Source organism: Phocoena phocoena, chromosome 6 (assembly GCF_963924675.1).
Source record: "Phocoena phocoena chromosome 6, mPhoPho1.1, whole genome shotgun sequence".
Taxonomy (NCBI): domain Eukaryota; kingdom Metazoa; phylum Chordata; class Mammalia; order Artiodactyla; family Phocoenidae; genus Phocoena; species Phocoena phocoena.
In genome coordinates this window covers 27202667-27226205 of record NC_089224.1, presented here as the reverse complement: position 1 = coordinate 27226205, position 23539 = coordinate 27202667, and the positions used below count along the sequence as shown (strand labels likewise).

Here is a 23539-nt window from a genome sequence, read left to right as displayed (position 1 = left end):
TTAGCCACAGCAATCAGAGAAGAAAAGGAAATGAAAGGAATCCAAATCGGAAAAGAAGAAGTAAAGCTGTCACTGTTACTATACATAGAGAATCCTAAAGATGCTACCAGAAAACTACTAAAGCTAATCAGTGAATTTGGAAAAGTAGCAGTATATAAAATTAACGCACAGAAATCTCTCGCATTCCTATACACTAATGATGAAAACTCTGAAAGTGAAATCAAGAAAACACTCCCGTTTACCACTGCAACAAAAAGAATAAAATATCTAGGAAAAAACCTACCTAAGGAGGCAAAAGACCTGTATGCAGAAAATTATAAGACACTGATGAAAGAAATTAAAGATGATACAAATAGATGGAGAGATATACCATGTTCTTGGATTGGAAGAATCAACATTGTGAAAATGACTCTACCGCTCAAAGCAATCTACAGATTCAATGCAATCCCTATTAAACTACTACTGGCATTTTTCACAGAACTAGAACAGAAAATTTCACCATTTGTATGAAAACACAAAAGACCCCGAATAGCCAAAGCAATCTTGAGAACGAAAAATGGAGCTGGAGGAATCAGGCTCCCTGACTTCAGACTATATTACAAAGCTACAGTAATCAAGACAGTATGGTACTGGCACACAAAGAGAAATATAGATCAATGGAACAGGACAGAAAGCCCAGAGATAAACCCATGCACATATGATCACCTTATCTTTGATAAAGGAGGCAGGAATGTACAGTGGAGAAAGGACAGCCTCTTCAATAAGTGGTGCTGGGAAAACTGGACAGGTACATGTAAAAGTATGAGATTAGAACACTCCCTAACACCATACACAAAAATAAGCTCAAAATGGAATAAAGACCTAAATGTAAGGCCAGAAACTATCAAACTCTTAGAGGAAAACATAGGCAGAACACTCTGACATAAATCACAGCAAGATCCTTTTTGACCCACCTGCTAGAGAAATGGAAATAAAAACAAAAATAACCAAATGTGACCTATTGAAACTTAAAAGCTTTTGCACAGCAAAGGAAAGCATAAACAAGACCAAAAGACAATTCTCAGAATGGGAGAAAATAAGCTGTGACAAAGTGAGAGAGTGGCATGGACATATATACACTACCAAATGTAAAATAGCTAGTGGGAAGCAGCCACATAGCACAGGGAGATCAACTCGGTGCTTTGTGACCACCTAGAGGGGTGGGATAGGGAGGGCGGGAGGGAGGGAGATGCCAGAGGGAAGAGATATGGGAACATATGTATATGTATAACTGACTCACTTTGTTATAAAGCAGAAACTAACACACCACTGTAAAGCAATTATACTCCAATAAGGATTTAAAAAAAAAGAATCTGCCTGCCAGTGCAGGGAACACGGGTTCGAGCCCTGGTCCAGAAAGATCCCACATGCCGTGGAGCAACTAAGCCTGTGTGCCACAAGTACTGAGCTTGCACTCTAGAGCCTATAAGCCACAACTACTGAGCCCTTGTGCCACAACTACTGAAGCCCACATGCCACAACTACTGAAGCCCACGTGCCTAGAGCCCATGCACCACAACAAGAGAAGCCACCTCAATGAGAAGCACGTGCAACACAACAAAGAGTAGACCCCACTCGCCGCAAGTTGAGAAAGTGCGTACGCAACAAAGAAGACCCAACACAGCCAAAAATAAATAAATAAAATAAATACAAAAGACAGAGAGGTAAGTTTGGAACCAATCAACCATCTCAGTAGAACTAAAGGTGACCTAGATGGGACAGAATGAAGGCAGGCTGTCAGATTTCTGAGATTCTACAAGAAGGGAAAGTAAAGCTATCTATCTGACTACAAACACATTATCCATCAAGAAAAGGAAAGAATGACCCCAAAGGTGAAAGAGAGACCAGCAGGTCTGCCATTTCCAAAACAGGCCCAGAGAATAAATGTCTGAGGAGCCGTATGGTTCTTCCATGGTTTCAGTGGGCCAGGTATCACCGCTGCCATCCCAGTGAGACCAGAAGGTGGGGATGCCACCCAAGTGGGACCAGAGGGCAGAATACATAGCTAAAGATTATTCTCAAGCCTTAAAAACTAACATAATTTGCCTTGCAAGGTTTTAAACTTGCTTGGGACCCAGCAATCCTTCTTTCCACTTTTAGAGTGGAAATGTGAATTCTCTGACTATCCTATCACTGTATTTTGGAAGCGAATAACTTGTCTGGTTCACAGGTTCACAGCTGGAAAGGAATTGTGCCAAAGGATGAAACGTACCTCTACTCTCATCCACACTCAATTTAGAAGAGATTTAGGTGAGACTTTGAATTTAGAGTTGATACTGGAATGGGTTAAGATGTTTGCAGCTTTTAAGATGGGGTGAATGTATTTTGTATGTGAAGAATATGAATCTGGGGGGTCCAGAGGGCTGAGTTGTTAAGACTGAATTGTTCCCCCAAATTCATACATTGAAGCCATAACCTACAATGTGACTTTTAAAGGTAAATATTATGAGGTTATAGGGTGGAGCCCTAACCCAGTATGGCTGGTATACTCAGAAGAAGAGAGATACCAGGGAAGCACACAAACAGAAAAAAGGCCATTTAGGACTCAGCAAGAATGCAATCATCTGCAAGCCAAGGGGCGAGATTTCAGTAAAAACCAAACTGCCTACACATTGATCTTAGACTTCCAGTCTCAAGAACTTTGAAAAAACAAACTTCTGTTCTTTAAGCCACCACGTCTGTGGTATTTTGTTATGGCAGCCCTAGCAAATTAAAACACATTGCTAGTGCAAGAAGTAAACCAAAAATCAACTATCTTAAGATCACTGAAAGAATGCAACATTTTTTTCCTCGACTGAATTTAAGGAAAGTGGAACATTTCCTAGTGATTTCTGCCATCTACACACTCATGGGGAAAAGAAAGGAAATGTCAAGAGAACAGCTCTTGTGGCAGGAGGTGATGGCCAGACTTGGTCCTCTTATGTCTGTGGAGGTGAGACTTCTGGCTAAAGCCACGACCGCACTCCCTGCACACATATGGCTTCTCTCCTGAATGGGTCCGCTGATGTCTGATGAGGGCTGACTTGAAGCCAAAGCCACGTCCACACTCATCACACACACACGGCTTTTCTCCTGAGTATGTCCTCTGGTCAGAGGTGAGGTGGGTCTTCTGACCAAGTCTTTGCTCACATACTCCGTACACATCAGCCTCCTCCCCTGAATGTGTCCTCTGGTGTCTGGTGAGGAGTGACTTGAAGCCAAAGGTACGTCCACACTCAGAGCACAGATAAGGCTTCTCCCCAGTATGCGTCCTCTGGTGTCTGATGAGGGTGACCTTCTGACCAAAACCACGCCCACACTCAGGGCACACATAAGGCTTCTCACCCGTGTGTGTCCTCTGGTGGCCCATGAGGGAGACTTTCTGGCTAAAGCCACGCCCACACTCAGAGCACATGTAAGGCTTCTCCCCTGTGTGTGTCCTCTGGTGTCTGATGAGAGTGACCTTTTGGCGAAAGCTGTGCCCACACTCGGCACAAACATAAGGCTTCTCCCCTGAGTGTGTGACCTGATGACTGAGGAGCAGCGACTGCTGCCTGAAGCCACGCCCACACTCAAGGCACAAGAAGGGCCTCTCAGCCGAATGTGAGCTACGGTGTTGGAGGAGTGACGCCTTCTGGCAAAAGCCTCTTCCACACTCTGGACACACAAAAGGCTTCTCCTCCAAGTGTGTCCTCTGGTGCAGGATGAGGGCAATCTTCTGGCGAAAGCCTCGCCCACACTCCTGACATACAAAGGGTCTCTCCCCAGAGTGTATCCTCTTATGGTTAGTTAGGGAGGATGTATACCTGAAGTGTCGCCCACACTCCCTACACATGTAGGGCTTCTCCCCTGAGTGTTTCCTCTGGTGTATGGTGAGTGAGGACTTCCGGCCAAAGCCTCGCCCACACTCCCTACAACTATAGGGCTTCTCCCCTGTGTGTGTCCTCTGGTGCTTGATGAGGTCTGACTTCTGGTAGAAGCTTCTGCCACATTCAGGACACACATGAAGCTTCCGGAGGCTAAAGAGGCTTGACTTTGTGCTAAGTCCTAGTCTGTATTTTTCACATATGACTGCTCCAGATTCTGAGATGTCTGCCCCTGTCAACATTGCATCTGTCTCCTCAGGGATCACCCCCTGATCTATTCCTCCACCACTGTTGCCTTCCTGGTCTACTGGCTGACCTTGAGATGGGCTGAAGAATGCCCTTGAAGTCCCACTCAGCCGCAGCCTCCCAAACACAGCGCAAGAGCCTTCTCTCTCTCCATCTTCTGCTTTGTTACTCGAGCAGCTCGGAGCTTCTAGTAGGAAGTGGCTTCCTGCAGATGAACCTGGGAAGATCTGAGGGAAGTGACCGCAGAACACATATTGATGGAGGAACTGTGGACTGGAAAAACTCACTGGGCAGGAGAGATGGGGCTGGAATTCTGTTCTTGGTTCTGCTGGAGAGAAAGTGTCGGTCAGAATCACCACAGGTACCTTGTGGATGGTAACACTTGTCCAGCAGTCATTCCTCAGATGTTCCCATAGGAAAGATTTCCTTCACAGACCTACCTTTCATCCCAGGGTGACACATTAATGTATATCCTTTTACAACACATAAAACCCACACAATGAGCCAGCTCTAAATATCAGCCCAGCTTAAACAGTTTTAAGGAAGCATCACAGGCAGCTCTAGCCCTAAAAATTGCTGCCATTAGAGTTGTACATCTGCCCCCAATACAATTATCTTACAAGCCACAGTCATTAACACTGATGTAAACAATATCTACAAATATATGCTTTTACTGAGAGTTAAACTACATAACTTATTACAAATTTCTTTAGGGACATCTCCTACAAGAAAGGATGGAGTCAAAAAAGGGAGTCACTCCACCTAGAGGCCCCATGGTGGAGGCAATAGAGAGGACAGGTCAGAGACCCATGTGGGAAATGAACTGGAAGGTGTTTCCCCCATCCTAAACAAGTATTTCCTAGAGCATTATGCAGTGGGTTCTCTATCTGGGAGTGTGAATTCAGCAGTAAAACACAAAAACATAGTCTAGGCCTGCAACCCATTAAAGGATTTTGACTCCACCAAGACCTGCTTTTCGCAGTGCTTTTTTTTTTAACTGTTGTAAATGGAAAAATTTCCACCTAAAATAGCTCTAACAGATATCAAATTTGTATGCCTTGCTCCATTACTCTGCTTCTATCTGCCAGAAGCCTTTGCAGACCTACCTGATTCTTTCTTCATCAATCAAAAGTGAGATGTATTTTATGAACCGTCTATAACACTGGGCAGCAAACTACAGCCAACTAGGTGTTTTGTAAATAAAGGTCTATTAGACCACAGCCACACTCTGTCTTCATCTTGTGTCTATGGAAGCTTTCACATACAACAACAAAGGTGAGTAGTTGCAACACAGAATATAAAGGCTACAAAGACTAAAATATTTACGACCTGACCCTTTTACAGAAAACTATTCATTCCATCTGGTCTAAGAGACTAGTTTTCAATACTAACAAGAAGAGCTACCATGAAACCCCTTCCTAACACTTAAAAGCCCCTCAGCAAACTATTCAGTAAATTTAGTTCTGTGTGTGTGTGTGTGTGTTGCTAGACCTAGAAGCTCCTGTGAAATGGCCTTGATAATCACAAGCGCTGACCCTGCTGGACTTCCACTGTGAAAGTGAACATCCTTTCAGTCAGGGGTCCCACGATGGTTGGTCTCTAGTTCAGCTCATTGAACTATCAGTAAGTTTATTTTGTTAAGCTAGGCTGTCCACATTTTCAAAATTCGTGGCATGTATGTACATTTCTGGCTTGCAGTTTCCAAGAAATACTTTGTTGTAATTCTAAAGTTCTGACAGCTGAGCTTTCAGTATTGCACTACTGTCTCCTTGTCTGTGATGGGGAGAGAAAAGCAGCCCCTGCCTTCTCCTTGGCCTGTTTATTCTCCCACCTAGGCATAAAGTCTAAGGCCAGTGGTAAACGGCACATCATTACAGGTGTGCCGTTCAGTGTCTTCTGTATAAAATATGGTGACTGATTTAAATAGTTAACGCTGCCCTTATGGGAACTATAGCCTCTAATATGACTACTCATTTATCATTTTTGTGCCTATCTAGTAATGTGGCAAATTTTAGATAAAAGTGATTAAGAATTACAAAGTTCACTTTGGTTTTAAACATCCAGAAGTTCCTCAATAGAAGGATAAATAAAAAACAAAATGTTACCAAGGTAATGCTTTTCACTTAGTCACAAAAATTTCCATGATGTAGAAAAAAGTTAATCAGTTTATAAATTCTTTTATAATCTACAGCTGCTCTCATGCCAATTGATTTTTCAGACCAGTAACTACTTCAATAATTGTACATGAACTTAAATTTTCCAAAGGAAAAAAAAATCCATGTCTAATGGCTCCTTAAAGAAATTTTGCCTTCTGCAGCTGCGGTTGTGAGAAAGGAAAGTATAGCAGTGAGTTAAACAAATGACCATAGACACTGGATTACAGCAGAGGAAAGAATGCTGTGCATTCACTGCTTTTAAACAATTTAAAGAATTTTAAGACTTGGTCCACAAATGTAGAAAGGGAACATTTTCAATATTAATCAGAATTAATCCCTGGAAATTGGACAACTTTCGTAATATGCCATCTCTGTGATTTTAAGAAAATATAAAAGAAATATTAGCATATGTGATGGTTAATTTTATGTATTAACTTCGCTGGTCACAGGTTGCCATGACAGAGGAAAATTAGACTTCCTCAATATTAAATATCTGCTCATCAAAAGTTATTGTTAAGAAAATGAACAGAAAAGTTTCAGACTGAGAGGATGTTTGCAAAATGTACAAATGACAATGGACTGGTATCCAGGATTAATAAAGAACTCAATAATAAAAACAATGCAGAAAAATTGGAAAAAGATTTGAAGGTATACCTCACAAAGTAAGGTATATGATGCATATTAATGATCAGAAAGCATACAGAAGGGTTCACTGTCATTAACTGTCAGCAAAATGGAAACCCCCATGAGATAACTCTACACATCCATCACCAGAAATAAAATGAAAACTGTCGGGGAAGATGTGAAGTGACAGGAACTCTCATGTGTTTGTTGTTCATGGAAGTGAGAAATTGTACAACCACTCTGGAAAAGTTCTAGTCGTTTCTTATAAAACTACACATACAGTTACCCTATGACTCAGTGTACTGAGTTGAATATTATCCCACCAAAATTAATATCAACCTGGAACATGTGAATGTGGCCTTAATTTTGAAATAGAGTCTTTGCAGATGTAATTAAGTTAAGATGAGGTTATACTAGATTAGAATGAGCTTTAATTCAATGACTGGAATCCTTACAAGGAGAGAGTGATTTGGATAAAGATACATATAGAAGGAAGAAGCCTATGTAACCACAGAGGCAGAGATTAGAGTGATACAGCTACAAGCCAAGGAATACTAGGGATTGCCAGCAACCACCAGAAGCTAAGAGAGACAAAGAACAGACTCCATTTCAAAACCTCCAGAAGTAGCCAGCACCTCCAGTATGTTGATGTTGAACTGTGAAAGAATCAATTTCTTTGTTTTAAGCCCCTAAGTTTGTGGTAATTTATTACAGCAACCCTAGAAAACTAATATACCCTAGGTATTTATCCAAAGGAAATGAAAACAAAGGTTTACCAAAAACAAACAAAAAATTCTCAGCATAAGAATGTTAATAGCAACTTTCTTTTTTTTCTTTTTGCAGTACGCAGGCCTCTCCCTGTTGTGGCCTCTCCCATTGTGGAGCACAGGCTCCGAACATGCAGGCTCAGCAGCCATGGCTCACGGGCCCAGCCGCTCCGTGGCATGTGGGATCTTCCCAGACCGGGGCAAGAACCCGTGTCCCCTGCATCAGCAGGTGGACTCTCAACCACTGCGCCACCAGGGAAGCCCAATAGCAACTTTTTTAACAAGACTAAAAACTGGAAGCCATCAAGGTGTCTATTAAGGAGAATGGATAAACAGTCAAATATTCATATAATTGAATGCTATTTGATGATTAAAAAAAGAACAGACTACTGATGTATGCAACAACATGGATGAAGTTTAAAAACTATACTGAGTCGGGCTTCCCTGGTGGTGCAGTAGTTGAGAGTCTGCCTGCCAATGCAGGGGACATGGGTTTGTGCCCCGGTCCGGGAATATCCCACATGCCACGGATCGGTTGGGCCCATGAGCCATGGCCACTGAGCCTGTGCATCCAGAGCCTGTGCTCCACAACGGGAGAGGCCACAGCAGTGAGAGGCCCACATACCGCAAAAAAACAAACTACTGAGTGAAAGAAGCCTTAAACAAACAAGAACATATTAAATGATTCCATTTATGCAAAATTGTACGGTGGGCCAAACTAATCAATGGTGAAATAAAATCAGAACAGTGGTACCTCTGAGGGGTAGGAGCAGGGGTTTACTGGGATGGGCCGCAAGGGAACTATGTGGATAAAACTAATTATCTGTATTTTGATAAAGTTTGGGTTTTGGAGGTATATGCATTGTTTGAACTCACAGACTAGTATACTTAAGATTTCGTGGGTATTTTCGGGAAGATGGCGTAAGAGTAAGACGCAGAGATCACCTTCCTCCCCACAGATACATCAGAAATACATCTACACATGGAACAAGTCCTACAGAACACCTACTGAACGCTGGCAGAAGACCTCAGACCTTCCAAAAGGCCAGAAACTCCCCACGTAACTGGGTAGGGCAAAAGAAACAAGAATAAACAGAGACAAAAGAATAGGGACGGGACCTGCACCAGTGGGAGGGAGCTATGAAGGAGGAAAGGTTTCCACACACTAGGAAGCCCCTTCCCGGGTGGAGATTGCAGTTGGCTGAGGGGGTAAGATTCAGGGCTGCAGAGGAGAGCATAGCAACAGGGGTGCGGAGGGCAAAGCAGAGAGATTCCTGCACAGAGGATCGGTGCGAACCGGCACTCACTAGCCTGAGAGGCTTCTCTACTCACCTATCGGGGCGGGTGGGGCTGTGAGCTGAGGCTCGGGCTTCGGTTGGAGCACAGGGAGAGGAGTGGCGGCGTGAACACACCCTGAAGGGGTGAGTGCATGACGGCTAGCCAGGAGGGAGTCCGGGGAAAAGTCTGGACCTGCTGAAGAGGCAAGAGACTTTTTCTTCCCTTTTTGTTTCATGGTGCGCGAGGAGAGGGGATTAAGAGCACTGCTTAAAGGAGCTCCAGAGATGGGCACGAGCTGCGGCTAACAGCGCGGACCCCAGAGATGGGTATGAGACGCTAAGGCTGCTGCTGCCACCACCAAGAAGCCTGTGTGCGAGCACAGGTCACTATCCACACCTCACTTCTGGGAAGCCTGTGCAGCCTGCCACAGCCAGGGTCCCGGGATCCAGGGACAACTTCCCCAGGAGAACACACGGCGGGCCTCAGGCTAGTGCAACGTCACGCCAGCCTCTGCCACCGCAGGCTCAACCCGCATTGTGCCCCTCCCTCTCCCCAGCCTGAGTGAGCCAGAGCCCCCAAATCAGCGGCTCCTTTAACCTGTCCTGTCTAAGCGACGAACAGACGCCCTCCGGCGACCTACATGCAGAGGCGGGGCCAAAACCAAAGGTGAACCCCGGGAGCTCTGCAAACAAAGAAGACAAAGGGAAATCTCTCCCAGCCGACTCAGGAGCAGTGGACTAAATCTCCACAGTCAACTAGATACACCCAGCATCTCTGGAATACCTGAATAGACAATGAATCATCCCAAATTGAGGAGGTGGACGTTGAGAGCAACATTTATTATTTTTCCCCTTTTGCTCTTTTTCTGAGTGTGTATGTGTATGCTTCTGTGTGAGCTTTAGTCTGTATAGCTTTGCTTTCACCATTTGTCTTAGGGTTCTATCTGTCCATTTTTTTTTTTTTTACTTTCTAAAAACACTTTTTTCTTAATAATTATTTTTTATTTTAATAACTTTATTTTATCTTACTTTATTTTCTTTCATCCTCTTTCTTTCAACATTTTCTCCCTTTTATTCGGAGCGGTGTGGATGAAAGGCTCTTGGTGCTACAGCCAGGAGTCAGTGCTGTGCCTCTGAGGTGGGAGAGCCAACTTCAGGACACTGGTCCACAAGAGACCACCCAGCTGCATGTAATATCAAACGGCAAAAATCTCCCAGGGATCTCCATCTCAATACCAACACCCAGCTTCACTCAACGACAAGCAAGCTACAGTGCTGGACACCATATGCCAAACAACTAGCAAGACAGGAACACAACCCCACCCATTAGCAGAGAGGCTGCCTAAAATCATAGTAAGTCCACAGAAACCCAAAAACACACCACCAGACGTGGACCTGCCCACCAGAAAGACAAGATCTAGCCTCATCCACCAGAACACAGGCACTAGTCCCCTCCACCAGGAAGCCTACACAACCCACATAAACAACATTAGCCACTGGGGACAGACACCAAAAACAACGGGAACTACGAACCTGCAGCCTGCAATAAGGAGACCCCAAACACAGTAAGATGAGCAAAATGAGAAGACAGAAAAATACAGAGCAGATGAAGGAGCAAGACAAAACCCCACCAGACCTAACAAATGAAGAGGAAATAGGCAGTCTACCTGAAAAAGAATTCAGAATAATGATAGTAAAGATGATCCAAAATCTTGGAAATAGAATAGACAAAATGCAAAAAACATTTAACAAGGACCTAGAAGAACTAAAGAGCAAACAAGCAATGATGAACAACACAATAAATGCAATTAAAAATACTCTAGAAGGGACCAATAGCAGAATAACTGAGGCAGAAAAACGGATAATTGACCTAGAAGATAAAAGAGTGGAAATAACTACTGCAGAGCAGAATAAAGAAAGAAGAATGAAAAAAACTGAGGACAGTTTCACAGACCTCTTGGACAACATTAAACGCACCAACATTCGAATCATAGTGGTTCCAGAAGAAGAAGAGAAAAAGAAAGTGACTGAGAAAATATTTGAAGAGATAATAGTTGAAAACTTCCCTAATATGGGATAGGAAATAGTTAAACAAGTCCAGGAAGCACAGAGAGTCCCATACAGGATAAATCCAAAGAGAAAGACACCAAGACACAAATTATTCAAACTGTCAAAAATTAAATACAAATAAAACATAATAAAAGCAGCAAGGGAAAAACAACAAATAACACACAAGGAAATCCCCATAAGGTTAACAGTGGATCTTTCAGCAGAAACTCTGCAAGCCAGAAGGGACTGGCAGGACATATTTAAAGTGATGAAGGAGAAAAACCTACAACCAAGATTACTCTACCCAGCAAGGATCTCATTCAGATTTGATGGAGAAATTAAAACCTTTACAGACAAGCAAAAGCTGAGGGAGTTCAGCACCACAAAACCAGCTTTTCAACAAATGCTAAATAACCTTTTCTAGGCAAGAAACACAAGAGAAAGAAAAGACCTAATAACAAACTCAAAACAATTAAGAAAATGGGAATAGGAACACACATATCGATAATTACCTTAAATATAAATGGATTAAAGCTTCCCACCAAAAGACACAGACTGGCTGAATGAATACAAAAACAAGACCCATATATATGCTGTCTACAAGAGACCCACTTCAGACCTAGAGACACATACATACTGAAAGTGAGTGGATGGAAAAAGATATTCCATGCAAATGGAAATCAAAACAAAGCTGGAGTAGCAATACTCATATCAGACAAAATAGACTTTAAAATAAAGACTATTAGAAGAGACAAAGAAGGACACTACATAATGATCAAGGGATCGATCCAAGAAGAAGATATAACAATTGTAAATATTCATGCACCCAACATAGGAGCACCTCAATACATAAGTCAAATACTAACAGCCATAAAAGGGGAAGTCGACAGTAACACATTCATAGTAAGGGACTTTTAACACCCCACTTTCACCAACAGACAGATCATCCAAAATGAAAATAAATAAGGAAACACAAGCTTTAAGTGATACATTAAACAAGATGGACTTAATTGATATTTATAGGACATTTCATCCAAAAACAACAGAATACACATTTTTCTCAAGTCCTTATGGAACATTATCCAGGATAGATCATATCTTGGGTCACAAATCAAGCCTTGGTAAATTTAAGAAAATTGAAATTGTATCAAGTATCTTTTCCAACCACACTGCTATGAGACTAGATATCAATTACAGGAAAATATCTGTAAAAAATACAAACACATGGAGGCTAAACAATACACTACTTAATATCAAGGTGATCACTGAAGAAATCAAAGAGGAAATCAAAAAATACCTAGACAAATGACAATGGAGACACGACGACCCAAAACCAATGGGATGCAGCAAAAGCAGTTCTAAGAGTGAAGTTTATAGCAATATAATCCTACCTAAAGAAACAGGAAACATCTTGAATAAACAACCTAAACTTGCACCTAAAGCAATTAGAGAAAGAAGAACAAAAAAACCCAAAGTTAGCAGAAGGAAAGAATTCATAAAAATCAGATCAGAAATAAATGAAAAAGAAATGAAGGAAATGATAGTAAAGATCAATAAAACTAAAAGCTGGTTCTTTGAGAAGATAAAAAAAAATTGATAAACCATTAGCCAGACTCATCAAGAAAAAAAGGGAGAAGACTCAAATCAATTGAATTAGAAACAAAAAAGAAGAAGTAATAACTGACACTGCAGAAATACAAAAGATCACGGGAGGTTACTACAAGCAACTCTATGCAACTCTATAGAATGGACAACCAGGAAGACCTGTACAACTTCTAAGAAATGCACAACCTGCCAAAACTGAATCAGGAAGAAGTAGAAAATTTGAACAGACCAATCACAAGCACTGAAATTGAAACTGTGATTAAAAATCTTTCAACAAACAAAAGCCCAGGACTGGATGGCTTCCCAGGCAAATTCTATCAAACATTTAGAGAAGAGCTAACACATATCCTTCTCAAACTCTTCCAATATATACCAGAGGGAGGAACACTCCCAAACTCATTTTACGAGGCCACCATCACCTTGATACCAAAATCAGACAAGGATATCACAAAGAAAGAAAACTACAGGCCAATATCACTGATGAATATAGATACAAAAATCTTCAATAAAAACTAGCAAACATAATCCTACAGCACATTAAGAGGATCATACACCATGATCAAGTGGGGTTTATTCCAGGAATGCAAGGATTCTTCAATATACGCAAATCAATCAATGTGATACACCATATTAACAAACTGAAGGAGAAAAATCATACGGTCATCTCAATGGATGCAGAGAAAGCTTTCGACAAAATTCAACACCCATTTATGATAAAAACCCTGCAGAAAGTAGGTATAGAGGGAACTTTCCTCAACATAATAAAAGCCATATATGACAAACCCACAGCCAACATCGTCCTCAATGGTGAAAAACTGAAACCATTTCCACTAAGATCAGGAACAAGACAAGGTTGCCCACTCTCACCACTATTATTTAACATAGTTTTGGAAGTTTTAGCCACAGGAATCAGAGAAGAAAAGGAAATAAAAGGAATCCAAATCAGAAAAGAATAAAGCTGTCACTGTTTGCAAATGAAATGATACTATACATAGAGAATCCTAAAGATGCTACCAGAAAACTACTAGAGCTAACCAATGAATTTGGTAAAGTAGCAGGATACAAAATTAATGCACAGAAATCTCTGGCATTCCTATATACTAATGATGAAAAATCTGAAAGTGAAATCAAGAAAACACTCCCATTTACCATTGCAACAAAAAGAATAAAATATATAGGAATAAACCTACCTAAGGAGACAAAAGACCTGTATGCAGAAAATTATAAGACACTGATGAAAGAAATTAAAGATGACAGAAATAGATGGAGAGATATTCCATGTTCTTGGATTGGTAGAATCAACATTGTGAAAATGACTCTACTACCCAAAGCAATCTACAGATTCAATGCAATCCCTATCAAACTACCACTGGCATTTTTCACAGAATTAGAACAAAAATTTCACAATTTGTAATGGAGACACAAAAGATTCCGAATAGGCAAAGCAATCTTGAGAACGAAAAATGGAGCTGGAGGAATCAGGCTCCCTGACTTCAGACTATACTACAAAGCTACAGTAATCAAGACAGTATGGTACTGGCACAAAAACAGAAATATAGATCAATGGAACAGGATAGAAAGCCCAGAGATAAACCCACGCACATATGGTCACCTTATCTTTGATAAAGTAGGCAGGAATGTACAGTGGAGAAAGGACAGCCTCTTCAATAAGTGGTGCTGGGAAAACTGGACAGGTACATGTAAAAGTATGAGATTAGAACACTCTCTAACACCATACACAAAAATAAGCTCAAAATGGATTAAAGACCTAAATGTAAGGCCAGAAACTATCAAAGTCTTAGAGGAAAACATAGGCACAACACTCTATGACATAAATCACAGCAAGATCCTTTTTGACCCACCTGCTAGAGAAATGGAAATAAAAACAACAATAAACAAATGGGACCTATTGAAACTTAAAAGCTTTTGCACAGCAAAGGACAGCATAAACAATACCAAAAGACAATTCTCAGAATGGGAGAAAATGTTTCCAAATGAAGCAACTGACAAAGGATTAATCTCCAAAATTTACAAGCAGCTCATGCAGCTCAATAACAAAAAAACAAACAACGCAATCCAAGAATGGGCAGAAGACATAAACAGACATTTCTCCAAAGAGGATATATGGACTGCCAACAAACACATGAAAGAATGCTCAACATCATTAATCATTAGAGAAATGCAAATCCAAAGTACAATGAGATATCATCTCACACCAGTCAGAATGGCCATCATCAAAAAATCTAGAAACAATAATGCTGGAGAGGGTCTGGAGGAAAGGGAACACTCTTGCACTGCTGGTGGGAATGTGAATTCGTACCGCCACTATGGAGAACAGTATGGAGGTTCCTTAAAAAACTACAAATAGAACTACCATATGACCCAGCAATCCCACTACTGGGCATATACCCTGAGAAAACCATAATTCAAAAAGAGTCATGTACCATAATGTTCATGGTAGCTCTATTTACAATAGCCAGGAGATGGAAACAACCTAAGTGTCCATCATCGGATGAATGGATAAAGAAGATGTGGCACATATATAGAATGGAATATTACTCAGCCATAAAAAGAAACGAAATTGAGTTATTTGTAGTGAGGTGGATGGACCTAGAGTCTGTCATACAGAGTGAAATAAGTCAGAAAGAGAAAGACAAATACCGTATGCTAACACATATATACAGAATCTAAGAAAAAAATAAATGTCATGAAGAACCTAGGGGTAAAACCGGAATAAAGACACAGATCTACTAGATAATGGACTTGAGGATATGTGGAGGGGGAAGGGTAAGCTGTCACAAAGTGAGAGAGTGGCATGGACATATACACACTACCAAATGTAAAATAGCTAGTGGGAAGCAGCCGCATAGCACAGGGAGATCAACTCGGTGCTTTGTGACCACCTAGAGGGGTGGGATAGGGAGGGCGGGAGGGAGGAAGACACAAGAGGGAAGAGATATGGGAACATATGTATAACTGATTCAATTTGTTATAAAGCTGAAACTAACACACCAGTGTAAAGCAATTATACTCCAATAAAGATGTAAAAAAAGAAAAAAAAAAGATTTCGCATTTCCTTTTAAGTTAATTCCACTTTAAACAAATAAACAACTCTAGGTAATGATATGCATGCTACCCATTACTCCTGGGGCCAACCACCTTTCATGGGGCCCACTAAGCTGAGATGAGCTGCCAGAAGTTGGCCCTTTTAAAACTGCAGTGTCTGGAGATGCTCAAGTGGACACCCTGAAACTCAGCCCATGGGTCCCTTCCTGCCAACCACTCACATGAGCTAACCCAGGAGTAGAGTCTGTCTTTCCTCTCAGCACTTGTTAGATCGTCTTTGCCAGAACCATTTGCTGGTCAGATCAGATCTTAAGACACACTTATATCTGCCATCCACCTGGGGATAAAGATCGTCTGAGCAGAATGAGTAGATGCTAGGGACATGCCACGAAGACCTCACAAAATGACAGCAACAGCCATCCATAAACAGGGACTCATACACTTTTTACCTACCCATGGGAGAACAAAAATCTCTTTCTAAGAAGAGTAAAGCCTTGATACAGTGCACTTAACTCAGATATGCTCAGCTACTCAGCTCTCTCCAGAGAGGAACTGCTTGCACTAAACTACTTACTCTTACCAACTAAGGAGATACTGCTAGAAATCTATTAGAATGGCTAAAATAAAAAATAGTGCTGGGACTTCCCTGGTGGCACAGTGGTTAAGGCTCCGCACTCCCAATGCAAGGGGCCCAGGTTCGACCCCTGCTCAGGGAACCAGATCTCACATGCATGCCACAATTAAGAGTTCACATGCTGCAACTAAGGAGCCCGTGAGCCGCAACTAAGGAGCCCACCTGCTGCAATTAAGACCCGGTGCAACCAAATAAATAAATAAATGTTTTTTTAAAAAAATAGTGCTAACACCAAATCCTGGCAAGAATGCAGACAAACTGGATCACTCAAACACTGCTGGTGGGAATGTAAAATGGTTTAGCCATTCTGGAAATGAGTATGGCACTTTATTACAAAACTAAACATATTGATATATTTATATAAGCCAGAAACTTGCACTTTTGGGCATTTATGCCAGAAATGAAAACCTTACGTTCACACAAAAACCTATAAACAAATGTCCATAGCAGCTTTATTCATAATAGCCAAAAACTATACAGAACCCAGATGTCCTTCAATGGATGAATGGTTTAACAAACTGTGGTACATTCATACATTGGACTACTACTCAGCAATAAAAGGAATGGAATACTGATACATGCAACAATTTGGATGGATCTCAAAAGAAAATTATGCTGAGTGAAAAAAATCAATCCCCAAAGGTAACATATGATATGACTTCTTTCATATAACATTCTTGAAGTGACAAAGTTATAGAGACAAAGAACAGATTAGTGGTTGCCAGAAGAAGAGAAGGGGAGGAGTGAGGGAGTTGGCTGTGACTATAAAAGGGTAGCAGAATGGATCCTCGTGATGGAACTGTCCTGTATCTTTGAATATAGTGGTAGTTACATGAATGTACATGTATAAAATTTCATAGAACTAAATAAACATACACAAAAGTGAAGGTCAAACGTAAAATCTGAATAAGGTCAGTGCATTGCATTACAGAAATACAAGGTTGGTTTAAGAAGAAAAAAAAAACTGTAATTTACCAAATTAAAAGACTAGAAAAGAAAAACACACATGATCATCTCTAAATATGCCAAAAAAAATTGGACAAAATCCAGCATTCATTCCCAATAAAAACTCATCAAACAAGGAATAGAAGGGAAGTTTGTCAAGCTGCTGAAGGGCAGCTATAAAACTTCCACTTAGGAGGAAAGTATTCCCCATAAGATCAGGAAGAAGGAAAGGATGTCTACTCTCACCATTTAAATTCATCATTGCACTGATTTTCTCACCATGCAATGAGGCAAGAAAAAGAAATTAAAGACGTAAAGAATGGAAAGAAGTAAACTATACTTACTTACAAATAACTTAATCATCTATTTAGAAAATCCTATACAATCTACAAAACCTGCTAGGACTGAGAAGTAAGTTTTGAAAATTTACCAGATACAAGATCATTATACATAAATTAATTGTATTTCTATATACTATCAACAAACAATTGAAAACTGAAATTTTAAAGTACCTTAAATAGCACCAAAAATATGAAACACAGAGGGATAAATCTGACGAGATGCATAAGACCTGTGTATGAAAAACTACAAAACAATGCTGACAAAAATTAAGAAGTCCCATAAAAATAGAGATCGACTGTGTTCATATACTAGATGACAGAGTATTATTTACATATAAATTCTCCTCAAATTGATGTACATTCAACTCAGTCCCAATCAAAATCCCAGCAGGCCTTTTTTTTTGTGAAAATTGCCAAGCTGAGTCTAAAATTCATGTGGAAATGCAAAGAATCTAGCACAACTTGAAAAAAGAAAAAATGTTAAAGGATTTATACTAAGTTCCAGACTTATTATAAAGCTTCAGTAATCAAGACTACATAGTACTGGGACTTCCCTGGTGGCACAGTGGTTAAGAATCTGCCTGCCAATGCAGGGGAGATGAGTGTGAGCCCTGGTCCAGGAAGATCCCACATGCCACAGAGCAACTAAGCCCGTGCACCACAACTACTGAGCCATTTCTCTAGAGACCGCAAGCCACAACTACTGAACCCACATGCTGCAACTACTGCGTGCCTAGAGCCTGTGCTCTGCAACAAAAGAAGCCACTGCAATGAGAAGCTCACACACTGCCCCTACTCGCCGCAACTAAAGAAAGCCCGCACGCAGCAACAGAGACCCAATACAGCCAAAAAATAAATAAAATAAATAAATAGGGCTTCCCTGGTGGCACAGTGGTTAAGAATCTGCCTGCCAATGCAGGGTACATGGGTTCAAGCCCTGGTCTGGGAAGATCCCACATGCTGTGAAGCCACTAAACCCGTGCACCACAACTACTGAGCCTGTGCTCTAGAGCCCGTGAGCCACAACTACTGAAGCCCATGTGCCCTAGAGCCCATGCTCTGCAACGAGAGAAGCCACTGTAATGAGAAGCCTGCACACCACAATGAAGAGTAGCCCCCACTCACTGCAACTAGAGAAAGCCCGCGCACTGCAACTAGAGAAAGCCCACACACAGCAATGAAGACCCAATGTGGCCAAAAAATAACTAATAAAATAAAATAAATTAATTAAAACAAATTAATTAATAAAAAAGACTATGTGGTATTGACATCAAGATAGATAAAGAAAGGAGTGAAAAAGAGTCTGGACATAGACCCATACACAACTGATTTACCACAAAGGTGCACAGGAAATTCAGTAAAGAAAGGGTTGTCTTTTTAATAAATGGTGCTGGAAAATTGGATACTTGTATACAAAAGAGAAGAAAGAAAGAAAAATTGTAATTAAATCCAGACCTGGTACGAAGTATAAAAAGTTATTCAAGATATAGACCTAAATGTAAAGTAAAAATTATAAAACTTTTAGAAGAAAAAATATATGAAACTCTTTTTGGCCTTCATTTTGGGAAAGATTTCTGAAATATGTCACCAAAAGTGAAATTCATGAAAGAAAAAATTGAAACTTTGGACTTCACCAAAATTAAGAAATTCTCATTGAAAGACACTATTAAGAGAATAAAAAGCAAGCCACAGAGAAAATACTTGTAAATCAAATATCTGATACTGGAGTTCTATACAGAATATATGAAAAACTTGCAAAATTCTATAATAAAAACATAAAAAAACAACTTTTCAAATGGGCCAAAGATTTGAGAAGACATTTCACCAAAGATATACAGATAGCAAATAAGCACTTGAAAAGGTTCTCAATATCACTAGTCATTAGAAAAATGTCAAGTAAAACCACATAAGATGCCACTACATGGCTATGAAAATGCTTAAAATTGAAATCATAATACCTAAGCATTGACAAATATGTGGAACATCCAGAATTCTCATATACTGCTGGTGGAAATGTGAAATAGTGCAGCCACTTTGTGAGTTTCATAAAAAGTTAAATATACCCTGTATCATCCAACCCAGCCACTCCAGTCCCAGGTATTTATCCAAAAGAAATAAAAGCGTAGGTTCACACAAAGACTTTTCATGAGTGTTCATACAGGCTTTATTTGTATTCATCAAAACTGGAGACTACTCAAATTTCTTTTAACAGGTGAGTGGCTAAATAATTGTGATATCTATATTACTACTCAGCAATAAAAAGAAATGAACTATTGATACATGCAACATTATGGATAAAATTCAAAATAATTATGTTAAGTGAAAGAATCCAGTATGTATTCTATATGATTCAATTTATATGAACTCTAAAAATGCAAACAAATCCATAATGGAAAGCAGATCAGTGGTTGCCTGGGTATGGGAGGAAGGGGAGGACTGGGAGAAGCAGGAGATAGAGATTACAGTGAGGCACAAGGAAACTTTGGGGTGAAAGGTATGCTCAGGATATGGATCATGACAATGGTTTCATGGCTGTGTAGATGTCAAAACTTACCAAATTCTACACTTTAAATATATGTAGTTTATTACACTTTGATAATATACCTTATAATTATCCCTTAACTATTATACCATAACAACGTTTTTCTATTATACTATAATTATAGTTTATATAATAGTTCTTTTTTAAAAAAGAAAAAAGCACTGAGTTTGCTGTAAAGTACAAGTACAGATATATGGTTGTATTTAGAAGCAAATAAATAACAAAACAAAAATAAAACGCCAGGAATGTTGAAAATAAAAGAATGAAAAAAAAAAAGGCAGAAATTTATCCTTACCTCCCAACATTCACATAAAACTAATTCCACTTGGATTAAAGACCTAAATGTTCCCAGAATGTGTATGGAATTTCTACAAGTCAATGACAGAAATGGCCCAAATCACAACTAGGGAAATACCCTGAACAGTCAAAGCACAGAAAAGGAAACACCAATGGCCAATCAACACAGGAAGAGATGCTCGTGCTCACTGGAAAGCAAAACCCATATGAGATTTCACCACAAACCTAACAGATGGGTGAAAAATGTGAGGATGTGGAACAAGAACTCATCACTGCTGCTGGGAGTACAAAATGGTGTTGAACAGCTTCAGAACACAATGTGGCAATCTAATCAAGTTGAGGCTACCCGTGCCCATGAACCAGCCACTGTGCTCCTAGGTATGCATCTTGAGAGAAACTCTAGCATGTGTTTCCAAGGAGGTAGTAAGAATATACAGCAACATTATTTCATAGCCAAAAACTGGAGGTAACTCAAATGTCCAAAAGAAGGGACAAGATAATTCATCTGCATTAAAATATTCATATAATGGAATCATATATAACCATTTTTAAAAGTATAAACTAAACCTACACGTTTTAATATGAATCTCACATAAAACTGGTGAAAAAAGGCATGTTCCAGAAGGAGGTATACAATATGATACTATGTGCAGAGAAGTTTACAGACATGCAAAACAACTCTCTATGTGGTTGAAAGACCTGCTGAATGGTTAAAAGGCTAAAGGCAATCATGGGCATGCTAATGCAGAAGTCGGATTCTCAGGGGCAGGAGGAGTGGGACATAACCAGGAGGTTGTCACCTGGTCTTATAATGGTCTATTTCTTAGGCTGCAGGGAAGGCAGATTGGCACTCGTATAATTCTTCATACCCTGTTGTAATCTTAAATAACCCATCACTGAAGAAACAAAGTAATGGGGTAGAACCAATGCACAAAAACATTACCAGGTTACTGGACAGAAATCTAGCAGGGTAGATGACTTAGTCTCAGAGGATAAGTGCTATGTTAAAGGTCAGGCCAAACAACAAAAGTTCAAGAATGGGGAGATCCTAGAAGTGCTGGACAAGGGACACCAAATGAGCGGAGTGTGGCTCTATGGGGGAGGAAAGAGGGGGTTGCCAGGGAAGCCCTCTCTGGGCTGAGTGGGATAGCATAGAAGGGAGGCCTGCAGAAGAGCTTTCTCCCCAGAAGCTCACAGATGCTCCTCTTTCCTCACCTGCTAAGCGCCTCACTGCCTTGTCTCCTTGTACACCTGGTGTTTCCTACTTACCTGGACAAAGGTCCAGAAGACTGCCACTCTCCTCTCTCCAGGGCTCGTCCCCTTGCTCCAGCTGTATGATGAGTTTTGGTTTAGGAAAGGCGATTCCTACTCACAGGGGGAAAAAAACAAGGTGATCTTGGGTTAGTGACTTAAGAGGCTATCATAGAACTTGGACTCAGCTGGGGAATGCAATGACTAAGAGGGTAGGGAAGCATGGCAGGGCGGGTGGAGGGGGACAAAGTTTCTCTGAATGCTGAGAAAAGATGAGTAAGGGGGAGGGAGGAATCCTGGATCTAAAGGCAGTATATGATTCTCCCCTGTGCTTGAGTAAATACAAATATTCACCCATTTGAAGCAAGATCACTTTGGAGGAGGGCCCAGCCTTGGAAGAGGCCTGGAAATGCAACATCATAACCCCCCAGCAACACACACACACATAACTTCACTATTTCCAACTCTATAGAATCCAGATATTCTCTGGGTGTAGGGAAAATATGTTTCTTTCTAAGCCCAAAGAATGGTGGCTGCTCCATAAAATCTTAAGATGCCCACAGGCAGTCTGAGACATGAGACAGGCTAACCTTACCCAGCGACACCATATGGCTGTAGTTCTCCAGCATTACATCCCGATACAGGGTCCTCTGAGCAGGACTCAGTAGCTTCCACTCCTTCTGGGTGAAGGCCACAGCCACATCCTTGAAGGCCATTAATGCCTGTAACACAAACACATCCCTGCTCACCCAGAAGCCACCCATGCCCACTAGTCAACTTAACCTAAGCCACTAACCAGAGCCATGGCAGCAATAAGGCTAGCGTGGGGCACGCGGGTGAGATAGATAGATAGATCCTGCTTTCAACCTGAACCCTTTTGCCATGTGTTCAAGACTACTAATCCTTCTCCCACATTGCTGGTGGCTCTATTCAGGGGTTCTCTATTCTATTGATCTTTATGTCTACGATGCTGTGAAAATCACAGTTTTGATTACTGTAGGTCTTGAAATCAGGTAGAGTGATTCCTCCCCCTTTATTCTTCATTTTAAAGATATTTTACCTATTCTAGGGCATGTGCCTTTCCATATAAATTTTAGAATAATCTCATCTGTATCTACCAAAAAACCCTGCTGGAATTTTGACAAGATTTGCATTAAACCTGTATATCAATTTAGGAAGAAATGACATCTTTACCATGTTGACTCTTCAAATCTATGAACATGAGATGTCTCTCCATCTACTGAGATGTTCTTTGATGTCTTTCATCAGCATGTTGTGGTTTTCAGCATACAAATCCTAAGTAGGTTTTGTTTAAAAACTGATCCCTAAAAATTCCTTAATTTTTCTTTTTTTTAGTGATTTTAATGGTATTGTATTTTTAGTTCAGTTGAAAATGATATAGATTTTGTTCATTGCTATGATATAGAAATAAATTGTATGCTTATCTTGAATCCTGCAACATGGCTGAACTCACTTATTAGCTCTAGGAGTTTTTCTTCTCCTAGATTCCTTAAGATTTCCTATATAGACAATCATGGTATTTGCATATAGGGACAGATTTATTTCTTTCCTTATAATCTATATGTATTTTATTTCCTGTCTTGCCTTACTATAGAACTTCTAACACAAAAGTGAATAAGAGTGGTGGGGGCTTCCCTGGTGGTGCAGTGGTTGAGAGTCCGCCTGCCGATGCAGGGGGCATGGGTTCGTGCCCCGGTCCGGGAAGATCCCACATGCCGCGGAGTGGCTGGGCCCGTGAGCCATGGCCTCTGAGCCTGCGCGTCCGGAGCCTGTGCTTCTCAACGGGAGAGGCCACAACAGTGAGAGGCCCGCGTACCACAGAAAAAAAAAGAGT

General features: G+C 40.6%; 1 protein-coding gene across 1 annotated transcript; it reads right to left on the bottom strand.

The window, feature by feature from the left end:
* Window positions 1–2908: 2908 nt before the first annotated feature.
* Window positions 2909–22400, bottom strand: ZNF169 (zinc finger protein 169). The gene is made up of 3 exons (XM_065879869.1): window positions 22280–22400; window positions 21703–21798; window positions 2909–4455 (listed from the first exon to the last, which is right to left on the bottom strand). The coding sequence occupies exons 1-3, from the start codon at window positions 22398–22400 to the stop codon at window positions 2909–2911; spliced, it is 1764 nt and encodes a 587-aa protein (XP_065735941.1).
* Window positions 22401–23539: the final 1139 nt, after the last annotated feature.